This window comes from Penicillium cataractarum (assembly GCF_028827025.1).
Source record: "Penicillium cataractarum strain IBT 29864 chromosome Unknown utg000005l, whole genome shotgun sequence".
In the NCBI taxonomy this organism is placed as follows: Eukaryota; Fungi; Ascomycota; class Eurotiomycetes; order Eurotiales; family Aspergillaceae; genus Penicillium; species Penicillium cataractarum.
Window position 1 is genome coordinate 4521952 of NW_026622741.1, and position 21771 is coordinate 4543722.

The window sequence follows — 21771 nt, forward strand, 5'->3', positions numbered from 1 at the left end:
ACTCTTTGAGGGAAATAGAATATTACTTGTAGACTGACGCTAGATTATCTAAGTATAATTCGCGTAACTAACTATTGCAGATGTTTACGTTAGACCGATAGAGATAAACGCCTTGCTAAGCTACTAAGGCCTATACCGGACTTAGGTAGTGGGGATTACCCTAACTTCTTGTTTCTATCAGCCATAATTTGATTGATATTATTAGATTATAAAAATTGAATTCGATGTTGAATATATCTTGGTCTACTCTATATAGGTAAAGCATTATAAATAATATATAACTGAGAGAATCGATCAGTAGAGAGATAAAGAGGAGCATATGATATTCCAATACCTATACTGTAGTGCTTAGTTATATGATCGGGTCATCTCATGCTAGGAGAAATCTCATCTCGATAATGGAACCGGGGCCATGCTCGATATCTCAAATGCCTATGTGGAAAGCCCGCCGAGTGATAAATTAGTTCTTCTACAAAGCCTTTGTTAATGTAATATCATGTTATCGCTGGATATTCCCCTGGCTAATTTCACGTTATGATTGCCTATCTATATCTAATCTTGAGGGGCTTTTTCCAGAAGAGATGGCCCTAGACTTGTTTACATGAGACTATCAGTGCATTAATCGTGTAGATTTCATAAAAGCTATAGTAAAGAAATGCTTTTCTTACTTACATGCGAAATCCATTATAGAGGCTCGTGAGCACACCTTTTTACCCCTGCTATCCATTCAATGAGCATCATTCGCCCCGCCTCGTTCAAAAGGCCGGCTGTACGTTAAATCGCTTCATCGTGGAAGATCAAACAAGGGCCGTTCGCCCTGCGCGTCCAAAAGCTGAGTCAGATGATCCTCCACCAACTCAATAGACCGTGATAGACCCGGTACTTCCCCCTCCCAGAACTTCATTCTTGCGAGTCCCGTCTCTACTGCATTCTTCCACTTAGGCGGGACCTGAATGGTTCCGCACCGAACAGCCCCTATCACGGAGAGTGATGCAGCTACATCACTGCGGAGCGCATACCAGGTCCCGTGATGCCGGTGGAGAGCCAAGTGGTCCCCTAGTGTCTCAATGCTGCACAAGAGCCCCTTCTCAACGAAAGGTTGGACTAATTCGCGACATGGCGCATCAGCTGGGTTATGAATAGCATAGTACACGAAAGGACGATATATCCACGTTCGGATCTCTGTTGCTCTGCCGTGGACCATGAAAGGGAGCTCCTCTGCTGCTACTGAAGTTTCGTCGAAGTGGATAAGAGGGGGTAAGTGTGTCTTCCTTTGGTAACTGTCAGTACACTCTGAGATTGATAAAACTTCGATACAGGAATTGGATGCTGGTGACTTACCAGTCCTCTAGCTGTTGTTCAAACTCCCGCGTCATGGACGCCATGAAAGGCATTGATTCATCGTTCCACGAACTGGGGCCATCCCTGTACAAAACGTTCAACACCCTGTTAGCAATACGGCGGAAGGTGATCTCCGTCAGATAGTAAAACCATGATTGCTCCTGCTGACGCTGTATTTCTAGAGATTGCGGCGTCTGGTTAGCCCTTTGCGATCCCAAGTTCTGTGGAGAGATAGCTTCAGTAGTCTCAATCGGACTGGGCAAGTCTGGTGGGGAAGGATACAGATCCGGGTGGTGAAACTCCGCGAGTAGGCTATTGGGTATGTCCATCTCTACTCGGAGTTCACACTCGGACTTGTAGCAGCTCCAGTAAAGCCTCTGTTCCAGCTTCCGGCGCTTCGACATCTCCGGCGCAAGAGCGCCGGCATGCGCTCCACGGCGGGCTTGGCACTGCACGTAGACCTGGTATGCTCTTGTGGCCGAGTGAAACTCGAGCCAAGCCTGCAACGGGCGCATGGTGTACATCAGATAAATGCCAGCGAGGAAGTGGCACTGCGCTGCTCGGATTCCTAGAAAGAGTGAACCCAGGCGCCTTCGAGCAAGATTGAAGTATTTCTCTCCATCTTGGAGACTCCTGTCATGGAGTTTGAGCGAAGTAACTTCAGTCCTCCCTAGCGTTCGAAGGGAAGCAAGGACCTGCTCCTCAACATGCGTTGGAGCGGGATGATACGGCTGCGCCACACAGCCTAGGGCACACACGAGCATCTATTCGACTCAATTAGAATCACCCGTGAACCCGATGGACTGGGATACATACCACGAAGCAAGATGAGCAGTCCCAACCCACGCCATCCTCTGCCACGCGCTGCGCGTAATTCCAGATCATTTTTGTTTCCAAAATCGGGTTTTTTATATGCACATGATCTAGAAATCGTTGAACAAGACCCATGATTGCATCCTCGTCTATTCCCCCCTTGGTCTTGGAAGGTTGCCGCATTGCTGCTGAGGGCGACTCCTCATCCGATTCATCGTCAGGTAACTCCGCAGCGAACGTGACATCCGTCAAATACCCGGGGGGTACTTGCTATCAAATATCGGCCACTGGAGAACAGCATCTGGCGTTGTTTTCCCCGAGGGTATATGCAGTTCGTCATACTCGTCACCGTTGACTGTGGGTTCTACTTGGTGCTGAGAAGTTGAGAAGCGGGAGGCCGGGGTAAGGCTCTGCACCGCTGCTCTAGCGTGGGCGTCAGATTGGCATCTGGGGGGCTCCTCCAGCTTCTTGAGCACCTGATTCAGGCGATCTAGAATCAGGATACTGGCGGGGTCGAATCTTCGGAGATTCTAGATCAATCATTTGGCTCAATAGCGTTGTCGTTATCAGACTTACGGTGATAAATCTTGACGATCCTCGTATACGCAAGGGCTCATAGAGGCCAGGCAACTTCCACAAGAAGGTCGAGCATTATTGCATTTGATCTTGCGAGCCCGACATGCCTTGCAAGCCGTGATCGCCCTTTTCCGCTGATACGCATTGCCTGTCCTCGTATTCTCCGGTCGCGGTCGTTTCTTCCGAGGTTGTGGACTGCTTCCATCTTCACCATCATGATTGAGAATACCCAATGTTTGATTTCCCGCTATGCCGTGGGTAGCTGGGCGGCTGGTGTTCGGAGGCCGATCCATTGGACCGGAGTGTTGGCTCGACTGGGCCAGGCCGTCCGCCGTCCCTGTGTTCAAATCAACCGGCATGAAGACTGGGTCAACCCCATGAGCCATCTGACGCGGAGCAGTCATGGCTATCCAGATGTGGATGCAGACAAGGCGGGAAGCTGCTTCGCGGAGACACGGGCAGAGTTGCGGATGGGATCCGGGGAAGTGATGCGGGTATTTGAATCCACCGACGGATGGGATTGGGCGGGGTTTAGTGACCCACACATGGCAGCGGGGAGTCTCGGGGATCACTTCTACAATGTTTTGGGATTGTTGAATGGTCTCGTGGAATCTCTGGAATTTTAGTGAGATAAATTTCATACTGATCTGCAGCGATGGACGAGTATCGGGCACGTCTCCTCTCAACCTACTTGTATGAGAGAATTTGGACGCTCAAACTGAGGTCGAAACCATCTCACTTTTCCTCACTCCGCGGTTATGACTACAGCTCAGAGAATCCTCAATGTTGGCGTTATCGGTTGCGGCGAGGTCGCCCAGGTGATCCATATCCCTACCCTAGGCTTCATGTCGAGTTGGTTCCGCATCACATACCTCTGTGATGTATCCCCCGCATCTCTCGCCCACTGCAAGGCGAAGATTCCGAATCTCGACCTCAAGACCACGCGTGATGCCGCCGAGCTCTGCTCCTCGAAGGACGTCGATGTGGTCATGGTGATCAATTCGGACGAGTACCACGTGGAGCACGCTCTCCTGGCCCTCCAGAATGACAAGCACGTCCTGGTAGAGAAGCCACTTGCGCTGACCAAGCGCGATATCCACGCTGTGATTGAAGCGGAGCGCAAGAGCAAGGGCAAGCTGATGGTGGGATACATGCGCCGGTACGCTGCACCGTTGGAGGATGCGATCAAGGAGATCGGCGGGATGGACAAGATTCTCTACGCCCGAGTCCGAGGTATATGCAATGCGCCGAATCTTCATGCGAGTATTTGCGCTAATTGGCCATAGATATCATTGGACCCAACTCTTACTTCGTCGACCAGTCCGGAACCTTCCCTGGAAAGTTCATTGATTTCTCGCCAGAAGACTCAGCAGACAAGACTTCTCGCGCTGAGGCTCTAGTGAAGACCGCATTTGACGAGATAGGCGGAGTCCCCGTCACGCCAGAGTCGACGAGATTATGGCGCATCTTTGGCGGCCTTGGATCGCACGACCTATCAGTCATGAGGGAAGCCCTGGGTATGCCGGAGAAGGTCGTTGGATCAGCTCTAGGATTCCCGTTCTGGAAGTACGTTATTATCAGTCCATTTGTATCTCGTGGTGCAGGCATGATGCTGACCTTGAATCTTTTCAGCGTGCTGTTCCAGTACCCTGGGTTCACTGTGTCGTACGAATCGGGGATCGACAACATCCCCCGCTTCGACGCCCATCTCGAAGTTTACAGTGCAAACAAGGTCGTTCGAGTCCAATATGATACTCCTTACGTCAAGGGGCTACCCGTGACAATGCACATTGCGGAGAATGCAGACGGCGTGTACAAAGAGTCCACCATCCGCAAATCCTACGAAGATCCATACACATTGGAGCTGAAGAAGCTTTGGAAGGTCGTAGTAGAGGGCGAGCCGGTCAAGACTACGGCTGAAGATGCATTGAAGGACACGGAACTTTTTGGCATGATCATGAAGCATGGATTTGGCTCAGCTTGAAAAGGCTCGTAAATGCTAGCCCACACGCGACACGTCCAGATGGACCGAAATATAGATATTGACCAGGAAGCTGGAATGAGGGCTAAGCTTACGCTGATAATAAAACGGGTCTTGTCAGTTCAAGCTTATTGTTTGCTCAGATTATGAAACAGTGGATGTCAAATAAATACTTAGGGAGCAGTGCTGAGAATACGAGATGTAGGATTCTTGCACCTTTGAGGGCTTCCCTATGGTTTTTTTGAGCACCGTAAAATGTTTCAACAAGTCGAAGACAACTTTATGCGCAGGGGACCCTAATCGATGTCTATCTCATCTAAACATCTCTACCATATTTCTATGCTATGATATAGTTTCTGAATGAGGATATTATCGGTGTTGTTACAATATAATAGTTTATAATACAAAACGACTTTTTCACAGGCTGGGCCGTGCTAGCGCCTCCTGGCATCGTCGCCACAGTCCCAAGAAAAAGCTGGGCGACCCATCCTCGACTCGGTTCTGGATGTCTGGGTCTGCCACCAGGAGACAGTGCATGACGGATGTCACAATAGGGCCCTTCAGCTCAATGGCAGGAGACTCTCGATTCATCATGGGCACCCACGTCGAGAGACAGTCTCGCGCTCGGCCCTCTTCCCCAAGATCCGCGTGCAGCTGGAACAGATTTCGGTAATCATCTTGCGTGCGGCCGGTACCCTTCAAGGGGATCTGTCGCCAAATACGCCAGAAACCATCGTAGTCCTCACATCGAAACTGGGTTACCATCAGCTGCCGTGCCTCTTCTTCATCAAAGGCAACTTCTGCAGCGGAGACTAGCTTTGATAAGCGGTTTAGCATCAGCCGCTGAGACTTGGTCCACTCTTTACCGCTCGTCGCCAGTATTGGTTGTTCTGAATCCGTCAATTCCCGACCTGAAGGCGACTCGGGCGGGTTCATGGGCGTGTCAACCACTCGATAGAGCATATTGAAGACTTTGAAGTTGAAAGTCGGAACACCGCGTAGGCTGAGACGGTCGAGAACCTCCAAGGCAAGCTCAATGTCCTCTTGAGGGAGATAGTCTGTAGGCTCATTTTTGTGGTCAAGAACAGACCGCGGGGCCAAAAGCGCAGCGACGGTATCAAAAGCAAGGTCGTCTTCCAACTCATACCCATCACGAAGAAGATCGCTGAAAGCCTTGAAAAGAGCATCCTTGCTATAAGCTGGGTGTTGCCGGGAAACCGCAATAGAGTACAGCTTCATGCGAAGAACCCCGATATCCCGTGCAGACATGTCGTCAGTGAGACTGGCATATAGGAGTTGCAAGAAAACGGTGGAATTGTAGTCATCGGGGCCAGCTCCAAGCTCGGCCCGGGCATTCTCGTGAGGGAGAGAAGTCAGCATGCGAAGCAGGGAATCCGTGTTCATTCCGAGGCCAGGAGCTTCTGCTGTGGTTGATTTTGCAGCAAAATTAGCAAGTAGCTCAGATTTGTCGGACTCCGTACCGGTGTTCACGGTACGTCGGATAGTGTGCATGCTCCTCCTTTGGCCATTGGGGTTACCAATACCACCGAACGAGGGATGGCTGGTCGTTGAATATTCTATGATGGGCTCAGATTCAGGCAATTCACGAAGTCGGTCTCGTTCAGCTCGGTCCAGGGTCCTCTGCCAAAGGCCGTCCAGGTCGAGATCGGCTCTCTTCTCCTCCGTGAAAATCTGAACCACCACGTTTGTGCCGAGTTCCAGTTGCCCAAAGCCTTCCAATCCGGCATCAGTGAGGTCCGTCTTGGCCGCATCCTTGTCCACCACTCCTGCATTCACACAGATCCAGCCTGTCGTAATTCCATCGTCCTTCTCGTCGATCATACGCCCGGCATGGCTAGCCGCGCGCGCCCTCTTGGCCTTACGGCGGAGTTTGATCTTCAGCTCATTGCGTCCTAGCAATCCATCCGCATACGGAGAGAGCTTGTATTTGCTCCGAAGCCAGCGACAAAGACGATCTGCAGAGACGTTCAAGTGCTTCACGCTGCGTGCTGTTCCGACGATCATGATCACATTGGCACCCAATGCCGCAGGGACCTCGAGCCCTCGCAAGTCGAAGAGCTTTAGCTGGTCCAAACCAAGATCTTTGTACGTGTATTCGAGTAGAACTGGAAGCATTTCGGGTGCGTTTTCAGGGATCTCGGGGATATCATCGCCAGGTATGGGCCGCTCTTCCGGGGTTTGTGACTCCTCCTGCAAATACCATGGGACACGGGAAGTCGACTGAGCATTTGATGTCGTTTCGATCTCGCTCTCTTCAACAATTTTCTCTTCCACGGGCGACAGATTGATATCTGGTGGATTTGAGATAGGGGGCCGATCAGAGCGCAAAGAGCCTACCGCTGAGAAAGCTCTGGAGTTGAAGCTGGGACGAATAACGGCAGTGAATCGGGGAATCGGGACGCCCGAGACGGCAAGGAACGATCGAAGAATTTCATGGCGACATGACTGGCATGCAGCGCCTCGTAGTAAAGCCCTGCTCATGGCGGCGCGATGATGTTGAGCTGATGAGCACACGAGCGCAGCTTTGCTTGTCGGAGAATCCGCCGGGCGGCCGCTATCGCCGAGTGCAAATGGTGCAAACGGCTGAGTCATCAACAAAAAAAGATTCCTTTCGAGGCGGGGCAAAAGTTACAAATCGATCTTTTCGAGATTCCAATCTTTTCCCAAATTATTTCGTCGGTTGTCTATTTCCACCATGTCGATGGATCTGGATGCCCCCGTCCCCATGACGGGACTGCAGGATCAGCCCGTCATCACGGCGACGTGAGTTACTTTGCGACTCTTGGATGCGCAAGCTTAAACTAATCTGTTATAGTATTCTGTGCTGTAACTGTGGTGCTCCTATTGACGGAACGGCCTCAGCTGGCGCTCTTTGCTCTGGTAGGAGCCCGAGTCCCCTTTTCATTGGATTTTGATCATACTGACCTACTATCATAGAATGTCTTCGCAACACAGTCGACGTGTCTCAGGGTATTCAAAGAGAGGGAACCTTGCAGTAGGTCTTTCGGTCTACAAAGTCATCCAGCGTACCGATATTGACATTTCTCTAGTTGCTGCCGAGACTGTGAGCGTTGGTTGCAGCCCCCGAACAGCTGGGTCGTCGCAAACCCCGAATCGAAGGAGTTGTTGGCTGTGTGTCTACGTCGTCTCCGTGGTCTCAACAAAGGTGAGTGATATGCGGGGTACTCTACTCATATTGGTGAACTATTTCTAATTTTCATCATCTCATCTACAGTCAGAATCATCGATGCGAGCTTCATTTGGACGGAACCCCACTCTCGCCGTATTAAGGTGAAGATCACGATCCAGCAGGAGGCCTTCCAGGGCACTATCGTTCAGCAGACATTCGAGGTGGAATACGTGGTTGCGTCTCAGCAGTGTGATGACTGCAAGAAGAGTTATACACACAACACCTGGAGAGCCTCGGTTCAAGTTCGGCAGAAGGTCCCACACAAGCGGACGTTCCTGTACCTGGAGCAGTTGATTCTGAAGGCTGGTGCCCACAAGGATACTGTGAACATTAAGGAAGCGAAGGATGGCTTGGATTTCTACTTCGCGCAGCGAAATCACGCCGAGAAGGTGGGTCACTCCTGCCATCATATCTTTGGTATTTGACAACGCATGCTAACAGAAAACAGATGGTGGACTTCCTGCAGTCTACAATTCCCTGCAAGATGAAGAAGTCGCAGGAGCTGATTTCCATGGATATCCACACCTCTACCAAATCTTACAAGGTCGGTGATGCCAGATGCCAGAATACCGTTTCATAAACATCAACTAACTCGTTTCCAGTTCTCCTACTCCGTTGAACTGATCCCCATTTGTAAGGATGATCTGGTTGCCATGCCTATCAAGCTTGCTCGCCAGCTGGGCAATATCTCTCCCTTGACTCTCTGCCACCGTGTCGGAACTAGCGTCAACCTCCTCGACCCTCTCACCCTTCAAACTGCCGATGTCACCAGCGGCACCTACTGGCGCTCGCCATTCAAGAACTTGGCCGACGTTACAGAGCTGAAGGAGTTCATCATTATGGATATCGAGCCACTCGGCCACTCCACCGGCCGCTATCAGCTTTCCGAGGCCACCGTCGCACGGGCATCGGATCTGGGCAGCAACGACACCACATACTACACCCGAACCCACCTTGGTGGTATTCTGCATGTTGGTGACTCCGTGCTCGGCTACCACTTGACCGGCACCATCTTCAACGACGATAACTTCGAAGCTATCGAAGCCAGCAGCCAGTATGGATCGACGATCCCAGACGTCGTCCTCGTTAAGAAGCACTACGCTCGCAAGAAGAAGCCCAAGAACCGTGCCTGGCGCCTCAGGCGCATGGCTCGCGAGTACGAGGAGGAGGCACTCGCCGGCCAACAGACTCGCAAGCAGGAGCAGGAGCAGGATCGTCTCGAGCAAGACTTCGAAATGTTCTTGCGCGACGTTGAGGAGGACCAGGAGCTGCGTCAAACTCTGGATCTGTACAAGGCTCGTCGTAAGACTGACCAGGATCATGAGATGGACGAGGACAGCGATAGTGGTGACGATGAGGTGCCGAAGATCAACATGGATGAGCTGCTTGATGACTTCGATGAGCTGACCATGAACGACGAATGAGAATGAGAATGTGAACGAGCTTTTATGCAAGTGATATCCTTGATGATCATGGCTGGCGTTATTTGTTTATAGCCTCATGCTTTCTTTTTCTTATATCTTCTTTTGGAGGGATGGTACAGAAACAAAAGTTTTGCGAAAAATAGATAGCATGCAAACGTATGCACATTGTCATCGTTGAAAAAAGTATGGATATTAAAGGCCTAGTATGGCAACTTCAATCACAATGAGCGTCAAGCCAGCATAAAAAGCCCTCGTCCAGGCGAGTGCAGGCGCCGTTCAATCTCGTCCCCTTCCAGCCAATCACCATTTGAGGTGGCGATCCCTGTGCTCTTCGGGCCATATAGACCACTAAGCTACCGGCAGGGACGATTATTGATTCGAGATAAAAATGAGCGATGACCTACGCTTGATGACTGGGTTCCGATTTAAGCAGTCGACCCTCATGAAAAGAGGATTCACTAGTATGCATGAATGAAAGCGGTTCTCTATACGCTGAACAATAAAGCACTCGACGCAACCTTGAAGACATCAGAAAATCTTCCCAAGCACCCTCTTAGCCTCATTCCCAATAGCCTTTTCATCCTTATCAGAAGCAGAAACGACATCGTTCTGTACGAACCGCCTCCGCACGGGCGCGGGCATCTTCGGCTCGACATCCGTTTGACCCTCGGCTTCGGCCTTGCGCTTCCTCTTCTCCTCGTTCTTTTGGGTGATACCGTCCAGACGACGGCCTGCTTCGACACCCGCCAGGAAGACCTTTTCTTCCTTCCTTGCTCGGATATCTGCCATGCGCTGTTTGCTTTCTCTCTCGGATCTCTCGCGCTGGACAGTTTCCATCAACTAGAAGTAGCAGGTTAGCAAATATTTCGAAGTGGAAAGATGGGTGAAGGCAATATGCAAGAAAATGTGCAAGCATAGGTAGGATTTGCATATCAGCGGGGGGGGGGAAGGAAAGCCTACATCAGCCCATTTGAAACCAGATCTAGCAAAAACATCAATTAGTACAAAGTCCAGCCACTTTTCAAAGCAGGCCATTTAAGGGAAAACTCACAGGTACCGCATGTTGATAACATCATCGCGATAATACATCCCCTTAGGACCACCAAGTGGCCGAGCATTCATAGACTCCGCCGCCAAACGGGCAGTCTTCTTCGATTCGAATTCAATCCAGCCCTCCGAGTAGAGTTTGCGCTTGTTACTGCGTCGCGGGTTCGAGGAGTTGGTAGGAACGAGCGGGGCGAAAAAGACTTTTTTAATTGGACCGAATCCACGTTTTTCCATGATATTCTTGAGTGCAAAGCTATTATGATTGTCAGTATTGAGTGCGATGTCGTGTCCAGCGCTGTGCAACCACTCACGGTTTGAGGTATGGCGGCAGTGAAGAGAGGTAGACAACGCCAGTCTTGTCCTTCTTGGGCTTTTTGAGGGATTTCGTAGACAGGGTTTTCGCGTTGTCTTTTTTGTCTTCGGATGTGGATTCGAGGTATGCGCCTCCGTCTTCGTCCTCGTCCTCGTGCTCTTCATGATCGTCTTCCTCTTCGTCTTCCTCCTCTAAGGCGTCTTGCTTCTTCGTCTTTGATTGCTTGCGGACCTTGCCTTTGACATCTGCTCGAAACTCCTCGTCATCCTCATCTGCAGATACGTCCTCGTCCGACCCTAGACCGAAGAAATCTTGTGTATCGGTCCGGCGCTTCTTCACGGCCCGGCCTTTCGACTCCGCCACATGCTCCTCGGAATCGTAGCCACGGACACTGGCCTCGTCGTCGTTGCTGGGCGCGTCTAGAAATTCGTTGTGTTTCCTGGTCGTCATTGTGCGAAGTTGTCGTGATTAACTGGGAGGGGGAAAGAGACTCGGCGTGCCAGAAAGTTGAAGTCTCCAACTTTTTTTTCGCCGCGGATCATGTGGTCCGTGCGCTGCTCCGCTTTGAACTCCGCGAATTTACGATGAGATCGACAACTACATTAATAGGAAGAATACAAGGCTGATGACTTACGAGAAATAGGGTGGGTAAATTTGAGTAAAATGAGATATATGTGTCAGTTCGGGGTAGTGTATCTACACTCGAGCCATCCCAGGCTCATCTAATGCTAAAGAAGATGAAAAAAAAAGCCCAATCAAATATCCACAACGCCAACATTGGGAATCACAAGAACGATGCCAATGGCTGCACAACTGTCTCCACGGCAAGGACCACATGTTCTATCGCAAGAACGCACTTTGTATCTGCAGCATGAAAAGAAGACGATATAAATGCAGGGGTATTCAAGTACCCAGAAAACGAAATTTCAAGGAAGGCCATCTAGATCCCCAAGGACCACTTCAACCGCTCATAGACAAAGAAGGCGGTTGCGGCCATGGGTACGACCTTAATATATCCAATGGTGAGGCCAACCCAGAAGCCACGGAAACCTCGCTCAAGCCAGATTTTGCGGCCCGTTTCGATGATTCCAAGTCGCTGGCCGTCACCGACTGCACCACCAACCTGCATGCGCCGCCTAATCACTTCCAGTGGGTATGAGGAGGTTTGTGAGACAACACCGGCCACTGCGCCAGAGAAGAGCTCGGCGGCGGCAGTCAGCTGAGGTTGACGAGATCCTTTCTTCGGTTTGGATTCTGAAGCCGGGATTGTTGTGTATTGTGCGACGGAGGGACTGCGAAGCCAGTCGCCCACGGTGTCGTGTGTGAGGAAAGACACGCCAGCGTATGGCAGCATGCCAAGAATGGTTGGGCCAAAGCCGCGGTAGAAGTTGGCGATGCCAGACCGTGGCACAGCCTGATTGACAGTCGATGCTACTGTCTCCGCCGTAGCGACAGTGGCCGAGGCGGTCTTGGCTCCTGCGGTAGCCGCAGGTGGTGAAACACGCTCATTGTAGATCTGCCGACAGATATCGGTCAAAGACGAGCGGGAGGACTGTTTCGTTTCGAATGCCAGTCGTACTCGTACGAGTTCGAGGGGGTATGTGCAAAACACCGAGGTGATGCCTGCCAAACTGCCCGATACCAGGCGGCGGATCGCAGTCTCTTTATCGTGGGATGGGATTATGACGGCACGGATCTGTTCGTAGGCGAGGAACTTGATGGCAGCGTAGGGGAAGATACGGAGAAGTGTAGCGGAATGGCCTTTGAACAGGCCCCGGGCGCCTTCATAGCGCTTGATATCACGGATGGCAGCAGCGAGGCCAGCCCAACTGCCTGTGTATTTGGCAAATTGCGGGTTTGACGCTTGGAAGAGGATTTTGACGCGGTCAAGGGGTGCCACAACGGTTTTGGCCTGGAGTTTGAGCGCGCAATCAGTATACAAATGTTGCCTCAGCTCGTCTTCTGAATTTTGTATGCACTTACCGCACATCCCGCTAATCCTCCAGCGAGACCGCTTCGCAAGATATAATCAACACTGCGTGTCTTCACGGCCGCGCCGCTTTTTTGTGTATCGGCTCCGGCATTCGGTGTGATCTGGATACTGGCGCCGCCAGCAATGGGCGATCTCGTCTGAGCGATCCCACTCATCGGAGAGTTAGACTGCGGAGAGGACTCCGGGCTTGCGTGAAACTGGTGGCGTGGCGTGAGAACGACGGAATCAAGCTGCGCATGGTCTGAAATCCCAGTCGACATGGGAGAGAAGGGGGTGGGTAATGACAGGCGATCTTGTGCGGCCGAGGCGCAACTGGGGAAAGAGGGTCTGGGGGTGGAATTACGGTCGTTTCTGCGCCCCTCGTGATCACTCGGCGATATTTTGGCAGAAAAGTTTCGGGTTACCGGAGGATCGTCGGGACACTTCTCCGGGCCATGCAGGGAACGGTCGGGATGTATGTGGTGTGTGTTTGTAACCTTCGCAGTAGAAATGGCTTGGATAGAAGGGATATTGTGAGGATCAAGACGCAACAAGAGAGGAAGTTCACTGATTGACAGTTGAACCTCGCTGACGTCGGTTTGCCATAGCGGGTTCGGCGTAAGGCTTGACATGCCGATACCAGCCGCTCCCCGCGAGTAACCGTGGAATTACGGTACCGTTACCAAATACCCGAGTGGCGGGCACGAAAAGTGAAAAACTGCCAGTCCCGAGAAGCCGAATTGTCAGCGCTTATGATTTGTTGACGAGATACTAGATAATAATGATCAATCTATGTGCTCCATTCTTCTATCTGACTCTTGATTTGCAAACCACCAGTAACAAAAACAAGCAAAACACCACCCCCGTAACCATCAACCCCCCCCCCCCCAACGACTCCCAGGAGATGCTCAGAACTAGATACAGGATCACCGGTCCCTAAGAATAGTACACTAAAAAATGAATTCGTGGGTCGCGTGAGCAGGTAGAAGAAAACTCTCGAACCAAAAGAAACACAGAAAGATGCCATGATCAATCAAGCTTAAGCCCCGCGCCGTGAGCCCCGTCGGGTCAACGTCTTTCCCCGCGTTCCTCGGCCGCCTCGTGTATCATCGGCGTTCCGCTTCTGCCGCTTGGCGGGCCGCTCAGGATCGACGTGCAGATGGCCATTCTCGCCCAGAGACGTGCCGTTGTGCCACCGCAGACAGCGGAGACGATGCTCGTTGACGTCCATGTACGTCTTCTTACGAGTAGTGACACGCTTCGTAGGTAGTTCCTCCGACTCGGCTCGTTCGGCGCTCACAGTGAGGTACTCCTGGCGGTGCTTCATGTACTTGGCAATAGTGTGCCGCTGCAGATGAAGTTCCTTGACCAACTTGCACTCCCGGTTGCCTCGAGCGTCCAGCCACTGGATCAGTTGCTCGATTGAATCCGGGTCATCGTAGTAGCCCCATTCGCGGGCAGTCGATACGTGCGTAGGGCCCTCTTCGTGCTTCTTGCGCTCGGCGGGGGTGGTGTGGAAATGCTTCTGGTACTGTTTGCGTTGTTCGTCGGTCAGGTCGATAAAGCCGGCGCGCTCCATCTCATCGGGACCTTGAACCCAAAGACGACCATTGGCATAGCCCGCTTCTGCAGTGGAGCTGTCCGGCATGCCTGAGGGAGGCATCGCGTTGCGCTCAAACCACCAGTACCGATTGCAGAAACGATCCAGACCCAGGCATTTCGTGCGTGGACAATCGGCCTCACGGAGGTCGTTATCCACCGATTCGATCTTCTCCTCGATCTTCGTGATCTTGGCCTTTTGGTCCTCAATCTTCTTCAGTACCCGCTGATACTGCTTAGATCCTTTGGGCTGCTTGGCCAGCTGCTCCTTTCGTTCCCGCTCCTCGTCCTGCTTGCGCTTGCGTTCAGCAGCACGATCGGCACCCCCTCGGAGTGAGCGTGGTCGGGGAGTGTCTTCGTCGTCCGTATCCGGAACCTCGGAATCGCCATCCAGACCGGTCATCTTCGAGTCATCCAGCCCGTCAAGCTCCGGCACGGGCGACGGCGATTTTTCGGTGGTCTTTTCGGGCTCGGGCTGAAGTGCCTTTCGCTCCTGGTGCAATTGTCGCAAATCTTGTAGTCTGTAGAATGATTAGTTTCTGGTGGCTTGACGGCATTGTCATAGAATGGATTGAACTTACGCAGCCTTGCGAGCCTTTTGATGCTCGATTTTCACCTTGCGGAACTCTGTCATCTGAACACTGCATTCCTCCATGTAATTCCGGATGGCCTTCGTCTCCAAGCTCAACAAGCAGATGATCTGGAGAGCCTTGACTCGCAAGTTGACATCCAAAGTACGGTATTGCTCCCGCGCAGTCTTCTGAGTGGCGGGCTCGTCAAGCGGCGCTAGGTGTTTGAGAACTTCATTGCAGGTCTCCTCGAGGCGAGGTCGAACAGACAGCTGGTGCAAGAGACCGATCATGACCAATTCCCATCCACCATTGCGGAAGTCTCGTCGGCGCAGACGATCAATCCAACTGTAGTTGGTGAACATCTCGGCAGCACGATGAATCCGCTCATCCTCTTCGGGCTCCTCGAGCTGCGCCTTCAAGCTTTCGGCCTCTTTCTTTGCCAGACTACCACGGGTAGTCATTCTCCTCGCGGGGCCAGAGTCCTCCTCGTCGCTCTCTTCATTGTCTTCATCCTCATCCGAATTCTCAGAGTCATCAGACTCTTCGGATGGGAAGTCCGGAAGAGAAATCTGGGCAGCACCACCATTGCCCTCGGAATTGACCAGCTTCTTGAGGAGGGCGCAGTGGATTTCGACGAAAAGTTCGCAGTCCATTTCCTCCGATGAGAAGCGCATGGCCTGAACGAAGTCGTCAAAGGTGAACGAATCCAATTGGAACACCTCACAGTAGACATTGAGCGTATCCCAAGTTTCGAGAAGGAGTCCCACTGATTCGGGTTCCACATCGTCAGGCAGGAGGTCCTCGGCACCGTCATCGTCAGTATCTCCCACCATCAGGAACTTCAAAGTCGGGCGATGAGTCTTGTCCTTGTTGGGAGCGAGCTCAAGATCCTCCATTGGGTACTTAATCGGAGGTGGTGATGGTGGCCGAGACTCATTTTTGATGATAACTGAGGGGTGGGGCATTTTCTTGTCACCGACCAGCGGCGGTTTGCTTGGGCGAAGTGGATTGTTTGGTGAAAGGAAGGTTGGGTTTCCATTGAGGGATCGTTGATATTCCAGATACTGAGCTTCGCGTGATTTGGCGTGGTCATGTGCGCTCATCTTCGCTTTCGCGCCCTTCACAGCAGGCTTCAGTTCAGGCAGCTGCTGGGAAGAAAAGAATCCAAAAAATCCTTCCTGGTCTGCCTTCTTCATTGCCTTCTTCTCGGCTACCTTGGCGCCATACTGTAAATGTTTAGGCACCTCCGTGGAAATCTTGTACTCCTCCGCGACGGATGGTTTCACCAGCCAGGGAGCACCGGTCCACGACTCTCGGGTCACGTTGTTCTTAATAAATCCACGCAGCATCAACTTTGTGAATGACTTCCTATCACGAGTGATGTGGTCCTGATCCAACAGGGCCTCTTCATTTGGCCGGTCAGAAATCTTGACCAGGTACCTGGCATATGCCGGGGTCTTGATGGTGCCATCCGCATATAACTGCTCGGCAAAGTTGGCCTTGTCTCTGATGGTGCCGTGAAGTCTGCTGTTGTCTTCTAGTAGAATGAGAACTGGCTCTCCAGGGTAAAAGTCCGATTTAAATTCCTGCAAGTCGTCGTTAATGGCTGAATCAAATGTTGCGCGCAAAAAGTCAGTTAAAGGAATTCATCTCACTTCATAGATTTCGTCCACTGTGAAAGTCAAATCCAAATGTTAGTACAATGGCCATGGATGAATCGCCTTAATGAAGAAACATACCCAAATTGTCAACTCTCGAGGTGGTCGAGAACTGAATGCGGCGCAAAATTGGCTCTTTCAGCGCTTCGGGGAAGCTGTTGTTGACCTCGCGCGATTCTTCCAGCTGTTCCAAATAATCAATACTTGTCCGTGCAGCCACTTGTACAGTTCCACCTACTTCACTCCGAAGTGCCTCGAAAAAGGTCATTCCTGAATGGCCCGTGATCTCGCAAATGAATCGGCGTGACTTGTAAAAGTCCATGCGCTGGAGGTACGGCTCATAGCTCGTAAAAACCTCGTTGGTCTCCGGGATGACCCAGACCTAACCAAAGTGTCAACCCAAGCAATACTTCCATGCATCACAGCTAACAGATAGCATACCTCGGAGCTATCATCTTCGATCACGGGTCGCGGAAGGTATTGGACCGGTTTGCGTTTGTAAAGGACCTAGGCGACAGTGAGCTTGCGCCTCTTGATTTTCATTGTTGTTCCACCGCCGGTGACCTCATAGTCCGTCTCAGCCAGGAAGATTCGAAATCGCGTACCATTATCCTTTGGAGGGTGGGCGGACACGCGCCAGTCTACCGGAGACTAACGCGGGTGTCCTCGAACATAAATCAACTAGAAAAGCACGCGACTCGTCAGTGACTGTATCGGAACAGATAAAAAGTATGTATGGCAAAATCGCGTCATGTATAGATGATGTGTGCAAGCAAGTCAGCTCCAGCTAGATCCCCGATGTGGACCGCCGGGAATCCTGAGACGGCACTTCGCGGAGGTTGCGGTCGAAGCGACAGAGCCCGGAGCGCGGAGAAAGCGAGATATGGACGAATGAACTAGTAAATGGCGGACATACCGATAGAAACGCGTCGCAGATGGCACAAAGTCCCAGACAAATTGCCTATGGACGAAACGGATGGGTTTGTGGACGGAGGTGGAGAAAACGCGCAAGACGAGGAGGATTGAAGGGGAAAGAAAGCAAAAGCAGAAGAAGCAGCACAGAAGGAGGAGCGGTCGATCAACCGCGCCCCAGACAAAGGACGCTGATTGGCGGAGAGGAGGAGCAGCGGGAGCCAAAGGCAGAAAACCGCCTTCCTCGGCGGCCCTCTGCGGACCCTCCCTTTTCCTCCTGTTCGTCCTGTCCGGGGCCTGTCGCCCGCCGTGAGCATCCACTTCACTTATTGCATCCCAACATCCCCCTTATTTATACTCATTGGACTCGCTAGCCACTGCATATTTTAATAGAAGTTTTACATCCTAATTAAATGAGAAAATCATCCTTTTCTTCCTGATTATCAACTATGCCCCTCCTACCTTCTATCAGCCACTAGAAGAAAGTCAAAACAAGAGCTACTAGATTCCCCCAAAAATACATTCTTTGTCCCCCACCATGTTGGTTAATCTTTATAATTGTTTGATTCAGCAGGTCCTATCTTTTTCTTTCATACCAAATTCTAATTTGCCCCTCCTTGACAATTACCTATTCCGGTAAAGAGGTCCGTCTTCTATACATTGACTATCATGAATTCCATACCTCTGTTATCTCTATCGTACCGACCTCTTTATAGCTGGATTTAATTTCTCAAGTCTTGACTGCTTTCAACTTGCAGACTCTATATTTTGCACACTATCCTGCTACAACGCCAACCTCTTTGTTTGATAGCAAGCTACGGCCCTGCATGGTTAAATGCAAGAAGACCTTAACCACCAAACCATTCCATTGGGATGGTCTTCCACTTCTTCCTAGAAACATCATGTCTTCATAGACAGATCAGCCTGATAGTGGCCACATTCCATGGGTATAAACTCTCTTGTCTCGATTCAGCATTGTGTGTCGATGATTTCAAACGCCTAGGGGGTATTTTAACTTCAGAGTGGGCAATGAACCGTCAATATTGATTACTCACCTCGATTACTGGATCACCAATATTGTTGCTAAAGTTCTACATCTTCTTCCAAGAATCAATACTCGAAGCAAGAACACATCAACCTCCTCTTTCTACGTCAAATGCCAGATGTTTTGCACTAGACATCAGAACTTTATTTCATGCTCCTTCCTCTTTTCGAGTATTTCAAGATCGACAACTTGATGCTAGCAGCTCTGCAGAAACAGGTGCAACTTTCAGAGTACAGCTAGTTGGTAAACTATATCCCATATTTGTACGTTTCGGTACCCAACACTGCTCTGCACTTGTCAAGTTCATAATTCCTTTCGGGTCAAGAGCAAGTATTTTAAGAGATATTTTAGGGGAAAAAAGCATAGCCTATAGTATTATTCCTGTTCTGCAAAATCCAGCCATAGGCTTTGTCCTAGCTCCTCAAGGGACATTCTAGTTCTTATTACCATCTTCTACCTTTAGTTTCCATGTACTCGACGTATTCGATATAACCTGAAATTTTAATTTCCAGTATAGTTCAGCAATATCGAGTAGCTGATGGGCTGAATATGATAAGGACTTCCATGTTTCTCTACGTTACTGGTGTGTTTTTCTTCGTTCTGTAGAAATCCCAACTATTCTCCGCTTTTCTGGATGGGACGGATATATATTGCGCACGATCGGACCCGCCACATTCCATCAAAAAATACCCGGAAAGCTCCTCCAAGGACGTAGATCTCATAAAGCCTACACCTTTTCCCGCTAAATCAAACTACCTCAACCTGACGGAGATAATGTTACAAACCCCCGATTCATATCCAGCCTGCATCTCGCAGACGGCATGCTGCATGGACGGGGTGGGACTAGCCTCTTTGGGTGAGGTGCAGAATAGACTCCGTGGTCGGGTGGGTCTGGGCCCACGTGGTCAGACAAACAGTGCAAACAGACCGAAGTATACGTCACCCCTGCCGAAATGGACAATGCGTAGAACAAAGGAGACTGAAGATAATTCCAGATCATGAAGAAAGAGTCTACTATTTGTTTTTGAATAATTTCTATCTAGAAATACACTCATGTAGTAAAGTATACTACCATAAATCCAACCCAGCTTCCTACCACCCCAAGTGCAGAGTAACTACTCATAAACATCAATGGCAGGAATTGCAGCCGCTGTGATCCGAAGATCAAGTGATGAAGCAGCGAGCTATACAGGACAAGAGGAATCGATAAGGTCAAGTACAGCGAAGAGAAGCGATCGAAGAGGAATACCCGTGGGCGTTCTGGGACTGGCGCGATGCGGTCGAAAATGAAGAGGAATAGGATGAGCCAGAAGATAGTATAGACGGTCTTCAGAGGGAACTCGGCGGGTGTAAACAGCAGCGGGAAAAGAGAGACGTGTCCTGCAACTGCGAGTGGCCGGAAAGCAGAGAAGTGGCGACGGTCCTTCAGAGCAATCAAGCTGAAAGGAATGATGATCAAGAGGACGGCTTTCTCGTGGACGTGCCAGCCGAAGAGGAATGAGGCGTAGCCGCAGAGAGTAATCGCTCCGATGAAAGTGTCCCAGTCTGGACGAAGCCAAAGTTTCACCAAAGGCACCAGCTGGAAGATAAAGGTCAGGAGGAATGTCTGCTCCTTGGTCACCTCGGGAAGAATAGCGAAGGAGGTATCTCCAACAAGGCCTCGTGTAACGCTTTGGAGGGCCTCGCGGTTGACCGGCAGACCAAGACGAGGAGCCACTGTAAAAAATGTTAACTATGGTCATACAGCAATAATCGTAGCAATGCAAAACTTACGGGGAATCAAAGCGCGATCCGCAAATGAGTACATGGCCCAGAAATTAGGTGCCCAGTATGCATGGCACAGTCCTCGAGAGAACGGGAACAGCCTATCCTTCAACTGGAGAATCTGATCGGCGAACGGCCCAAAGGCAATGCCGAAGACGCCCACCACGCAGATGCCAAGCTTGATGATGTTCAAGAATCGTGGGCGTAGAACGTTCTTAGGGTCCAAGCAGTAGGCGCGGAGGAGGTAGACGAAGTAGGCCAGCGAAAGGTAGAGGTAGATATGCTTGAAGCAAAGCAGGGCAGCAAATAAGAAGCCACTGGCAAGGAGTTGCTTGCGAGCCAGAACAAGCGACAGAATCAAGATGCCATACATGAATCCATTGTACTGGAAGTGGATGTGGTCGATGATCAAGAGGCCCGGGGAAAGGAGGATCGAGAGGCTGGCAATATGTGCCGCCTGTTTATTTGCGAGAGGAGAAGATTTGATGAATCTGAAAAAAAGCGTAGAGGATCAGCATGGGCCTAAGGCTGATAACGCGCGAGAGGGGTCGTCTCATACCTGCTCAGCGCATAGACGAGGACTAGCTCCGTCAGGATCACGGTCGTCCTTTGGAAGTAGACGGTCTGCCAGGAATCATATCCCAAGTTTTTCACAATAACCATGGCAGGATCCACAAGCGCGGCAGCCTGCGACATCAGCCATTCAAAGGCCGCAAAGAACGGGGGGTAATCGAGGGTCCATTCGGATGTTTTCTATACGAGATTAGGGTCTATGGATCGCAGACGTTCCCAATATATGCGAACCTCGTAGTACCATTCCTTGACCGGGAGAGAATGTGTAATGGCCAGCCAGTTGCGATGCACCTCGAAATCGGTCGATTTGCTAGAAACGCGATTAGAACACAATTTATCGCGCCGCCGATTGCGCCAGGGTGTCCGATGGGGAGCTCACTATGCCGGAAACAGCAGCACCTTAAAGGCAGCAGCTACAATGGCGCACTGGGCCAGTGACGGATAAAGCTCAGCCATGGCTGTCGCGCCCTTATTTCTGTTGGCAATTCGAGGACAGCATCTCGAGGAAGTGGGCGGAGTGCGGACGTGTGAAGCTCCTCCGCAGTCACGTGGGGCGCTATGCGGAGATCCATTCAGGAGTAACGCCCTGAACCACGCTAGGGCGCTTAAGGCCAGCGTATCAACAGCAATCCCTCCGCATGGACTTCTCAGACGTCGGCGTTCGCCACACTATTCTCAACAGTATCCAGTTGCAACACTTCATCGACGTCTCTCCCTCGGCAGCTGCTATTGCTAAGGAGGTCCGACTTTGCGTGATTGCCGTTGTGGTTGGGTGGATTACTACTCGCGTTGTCGCTAGCCTGTGCGAGTCCGATAAATCGTGCCATTGTGACCGCGGCAAAGCTTCCAACCGCTCGAAGTGCTCCGATACCGAATAATTGACGCTTGGGACTGTGGAATCGAGATCGGCGTGAAAGTGTCTTTTGGCGAGTCACGCTCAAAGATTCTTTATTTGGCCCGTTATCATACC

General features: G+C 51.0%; 9 protein-coding genes across 9 annotated transcripts; 3 read left to right on the plus strand and 6 right to left on the minus strand.

The window, feature by feature from the left end:
* Positions 1-784: 784 nt before the first annotated feature.
* N7496_007327 (uncharacterized protein) lies at positions 785-3371 on the minus strand (the record flags this gene model as incomplete). Its single annotated transcript, XM_056700256.1, has 5 exons — positions 785-1271; positions 1342-2105; positions 2158-2264; positions 2411-2673; positions 2731-3371. The coding sequence occupies 5 exons, from the start codon at positions 3369-3371 to the stop codon at positions 785-787; spliced, it is 2262 nt and encodes a 753-aa protein (XP_056555669.1).
* A 117-nt stretch (positions 3372-3488) lies between these two features.
* N7496_007328 (Gfo/Idh/MocA family protein) lies at positions 3489-4714 on the plus strand (the record flags this gene model as incomplete). The annotated part of the gene is made up of 2 exons (XM_056700257.1): positions 3489-3963; positions 4017-4714. 2 exons carry the CDS (start codon positions 3489-3491, stop codon positions 4712-4714), a joined length of 1173 nt encoding a protein of 390 aa, XP_056555670.1.
* A 414-nt stretch (positions 4715-5128) lies between these two features.
* Positions 5129-7213, minus strand: N7496_007329 (RsfS/YbeB/iojap family protein; the record flags this gene model as incomplete). The annotated part of the gene is made up of 1 exon (XM_056700258.1): positions 5129-7213. One exon carries the CDS (start codon positions 7211-7213, stop codon positions 5129-5131), a length of 2085 nt encoding a protein of 694 aa, XP_056555671.1.
* Positions 7214-7427: 214 nt separating this feature from the next.
* On the plus strand, positions 7428-9346 carry N7496_007330 (ribosome-binding protein NMD3; the record flags this gene model as incomplete). Its single annotated transcript, XM_056700259.1, has 7 exons — positions 7428-7495; positions 7548-7612; positions 7670-7727; positions 7783-7898; positions 7968-8311; positions 8371-8466; positions 8525-9346. 7 exons carry the CDS (start codon positions 7428-7430, stop codon positions 9344-9346), a joined length of 1569 nt encoding a protein of 522 aa, XP_056555672.1.
* Positions 9347-9874: 528 nt separating this feature from the next.
* On the minus strand, positions 9875-11156 carry N7496_007331 (RNA-binding ATPase activator ESF2; the record flags this gene model as incomplete). The annotated part of the gene is made up of 4 exons (XM_056700260.1): positions 9875-10186; positions 10307-10328; positions 10398-10646; positions 10705-11156. The coding sequence occupies 4 exons, from the start codon at positions 11154-11156 to the stop codon at positions 9875-9877; spliced, it is 1035 nt and encodes a 344-aa protein (XP_056555673.1).
* A 490-nt stretch (positions 11157-11646) lies between these two features.
* Positions 11647-13310, minus strand: N7496_007332 (coenzyme A transporter; the record flags this gene model as incomplete). Its single annotated transcript, XM_056700261.1, has 2 exons — positions 11647-12618; positions 12690-13310. 2 exons carry the CDS (start codon positions 13308-13310, stop codon positions 11647-11649), a joined length of 1593 nt encoding a protein of 530 aa, XP_056555674.1.
* A 407-nt stretch (positions 13311-13717) lies between these two features.
* Positions 13718-17115, minus strand: N7496_007333 (uncharacterized protein; the record flags this gene model as incomplete). Its single annotated transcript, XM_056700262.1, has 7 exons — positions 13718-14798; positions 14859-16435; positions 16505-16521; positions 16589-16691; positions 16746-16889; positions 16949-17014; positions 17113-17115. 7 exons carry the CDS (start codon positions 17113-17115, stop codon positions 13718-13720), a joined length of 2991 nt encoding a protein of 996 aa, XP_056555675.1.
* Positions 17116-19515: 2400 nt separating this feature from the next.
* N7496_007334 (dolichyl-P-Glc:Glc1Man(9)GlcNAc(2)-PP-dolichol alpha-1,3-glucosyltransferase ALG8) lies at positions 19516-21257 on the minus strand (the record flags this gene model as incomplete). Its single annotated transcript, XM_056700263.1, has 5 exons — positions 19516-20180; positions 20238-20719; positions 20788-20981; positions 21033-21111; positions 21181-21257. The coding sequence occupies 5 exons, from the start codon at positions 21255-21257 to the stop codon at positions 19516-19518; spliced, it is 1497 nt and encodes a 498-aa protein (XP_056555676.1).
* A 182-nt stretch (positions 21258-21439) lies between these two features.
* On the plus strand, positions 21440-21679 carry N7496_007335 (uncharacterized protein; the record flags this gene model as incomplete). The annotated part of the gene is made up of 1 exon (XM_056700264.1): positions 21440-21679. One exon carries the CDS (start codon positions 21440-21442, stop codon positions 21677-21679), a length of 240 nt encoding a protein of 79 aa, XP_056555677.1.
* Positions 21680-21771: the final 92 nt, after the last annotated feature.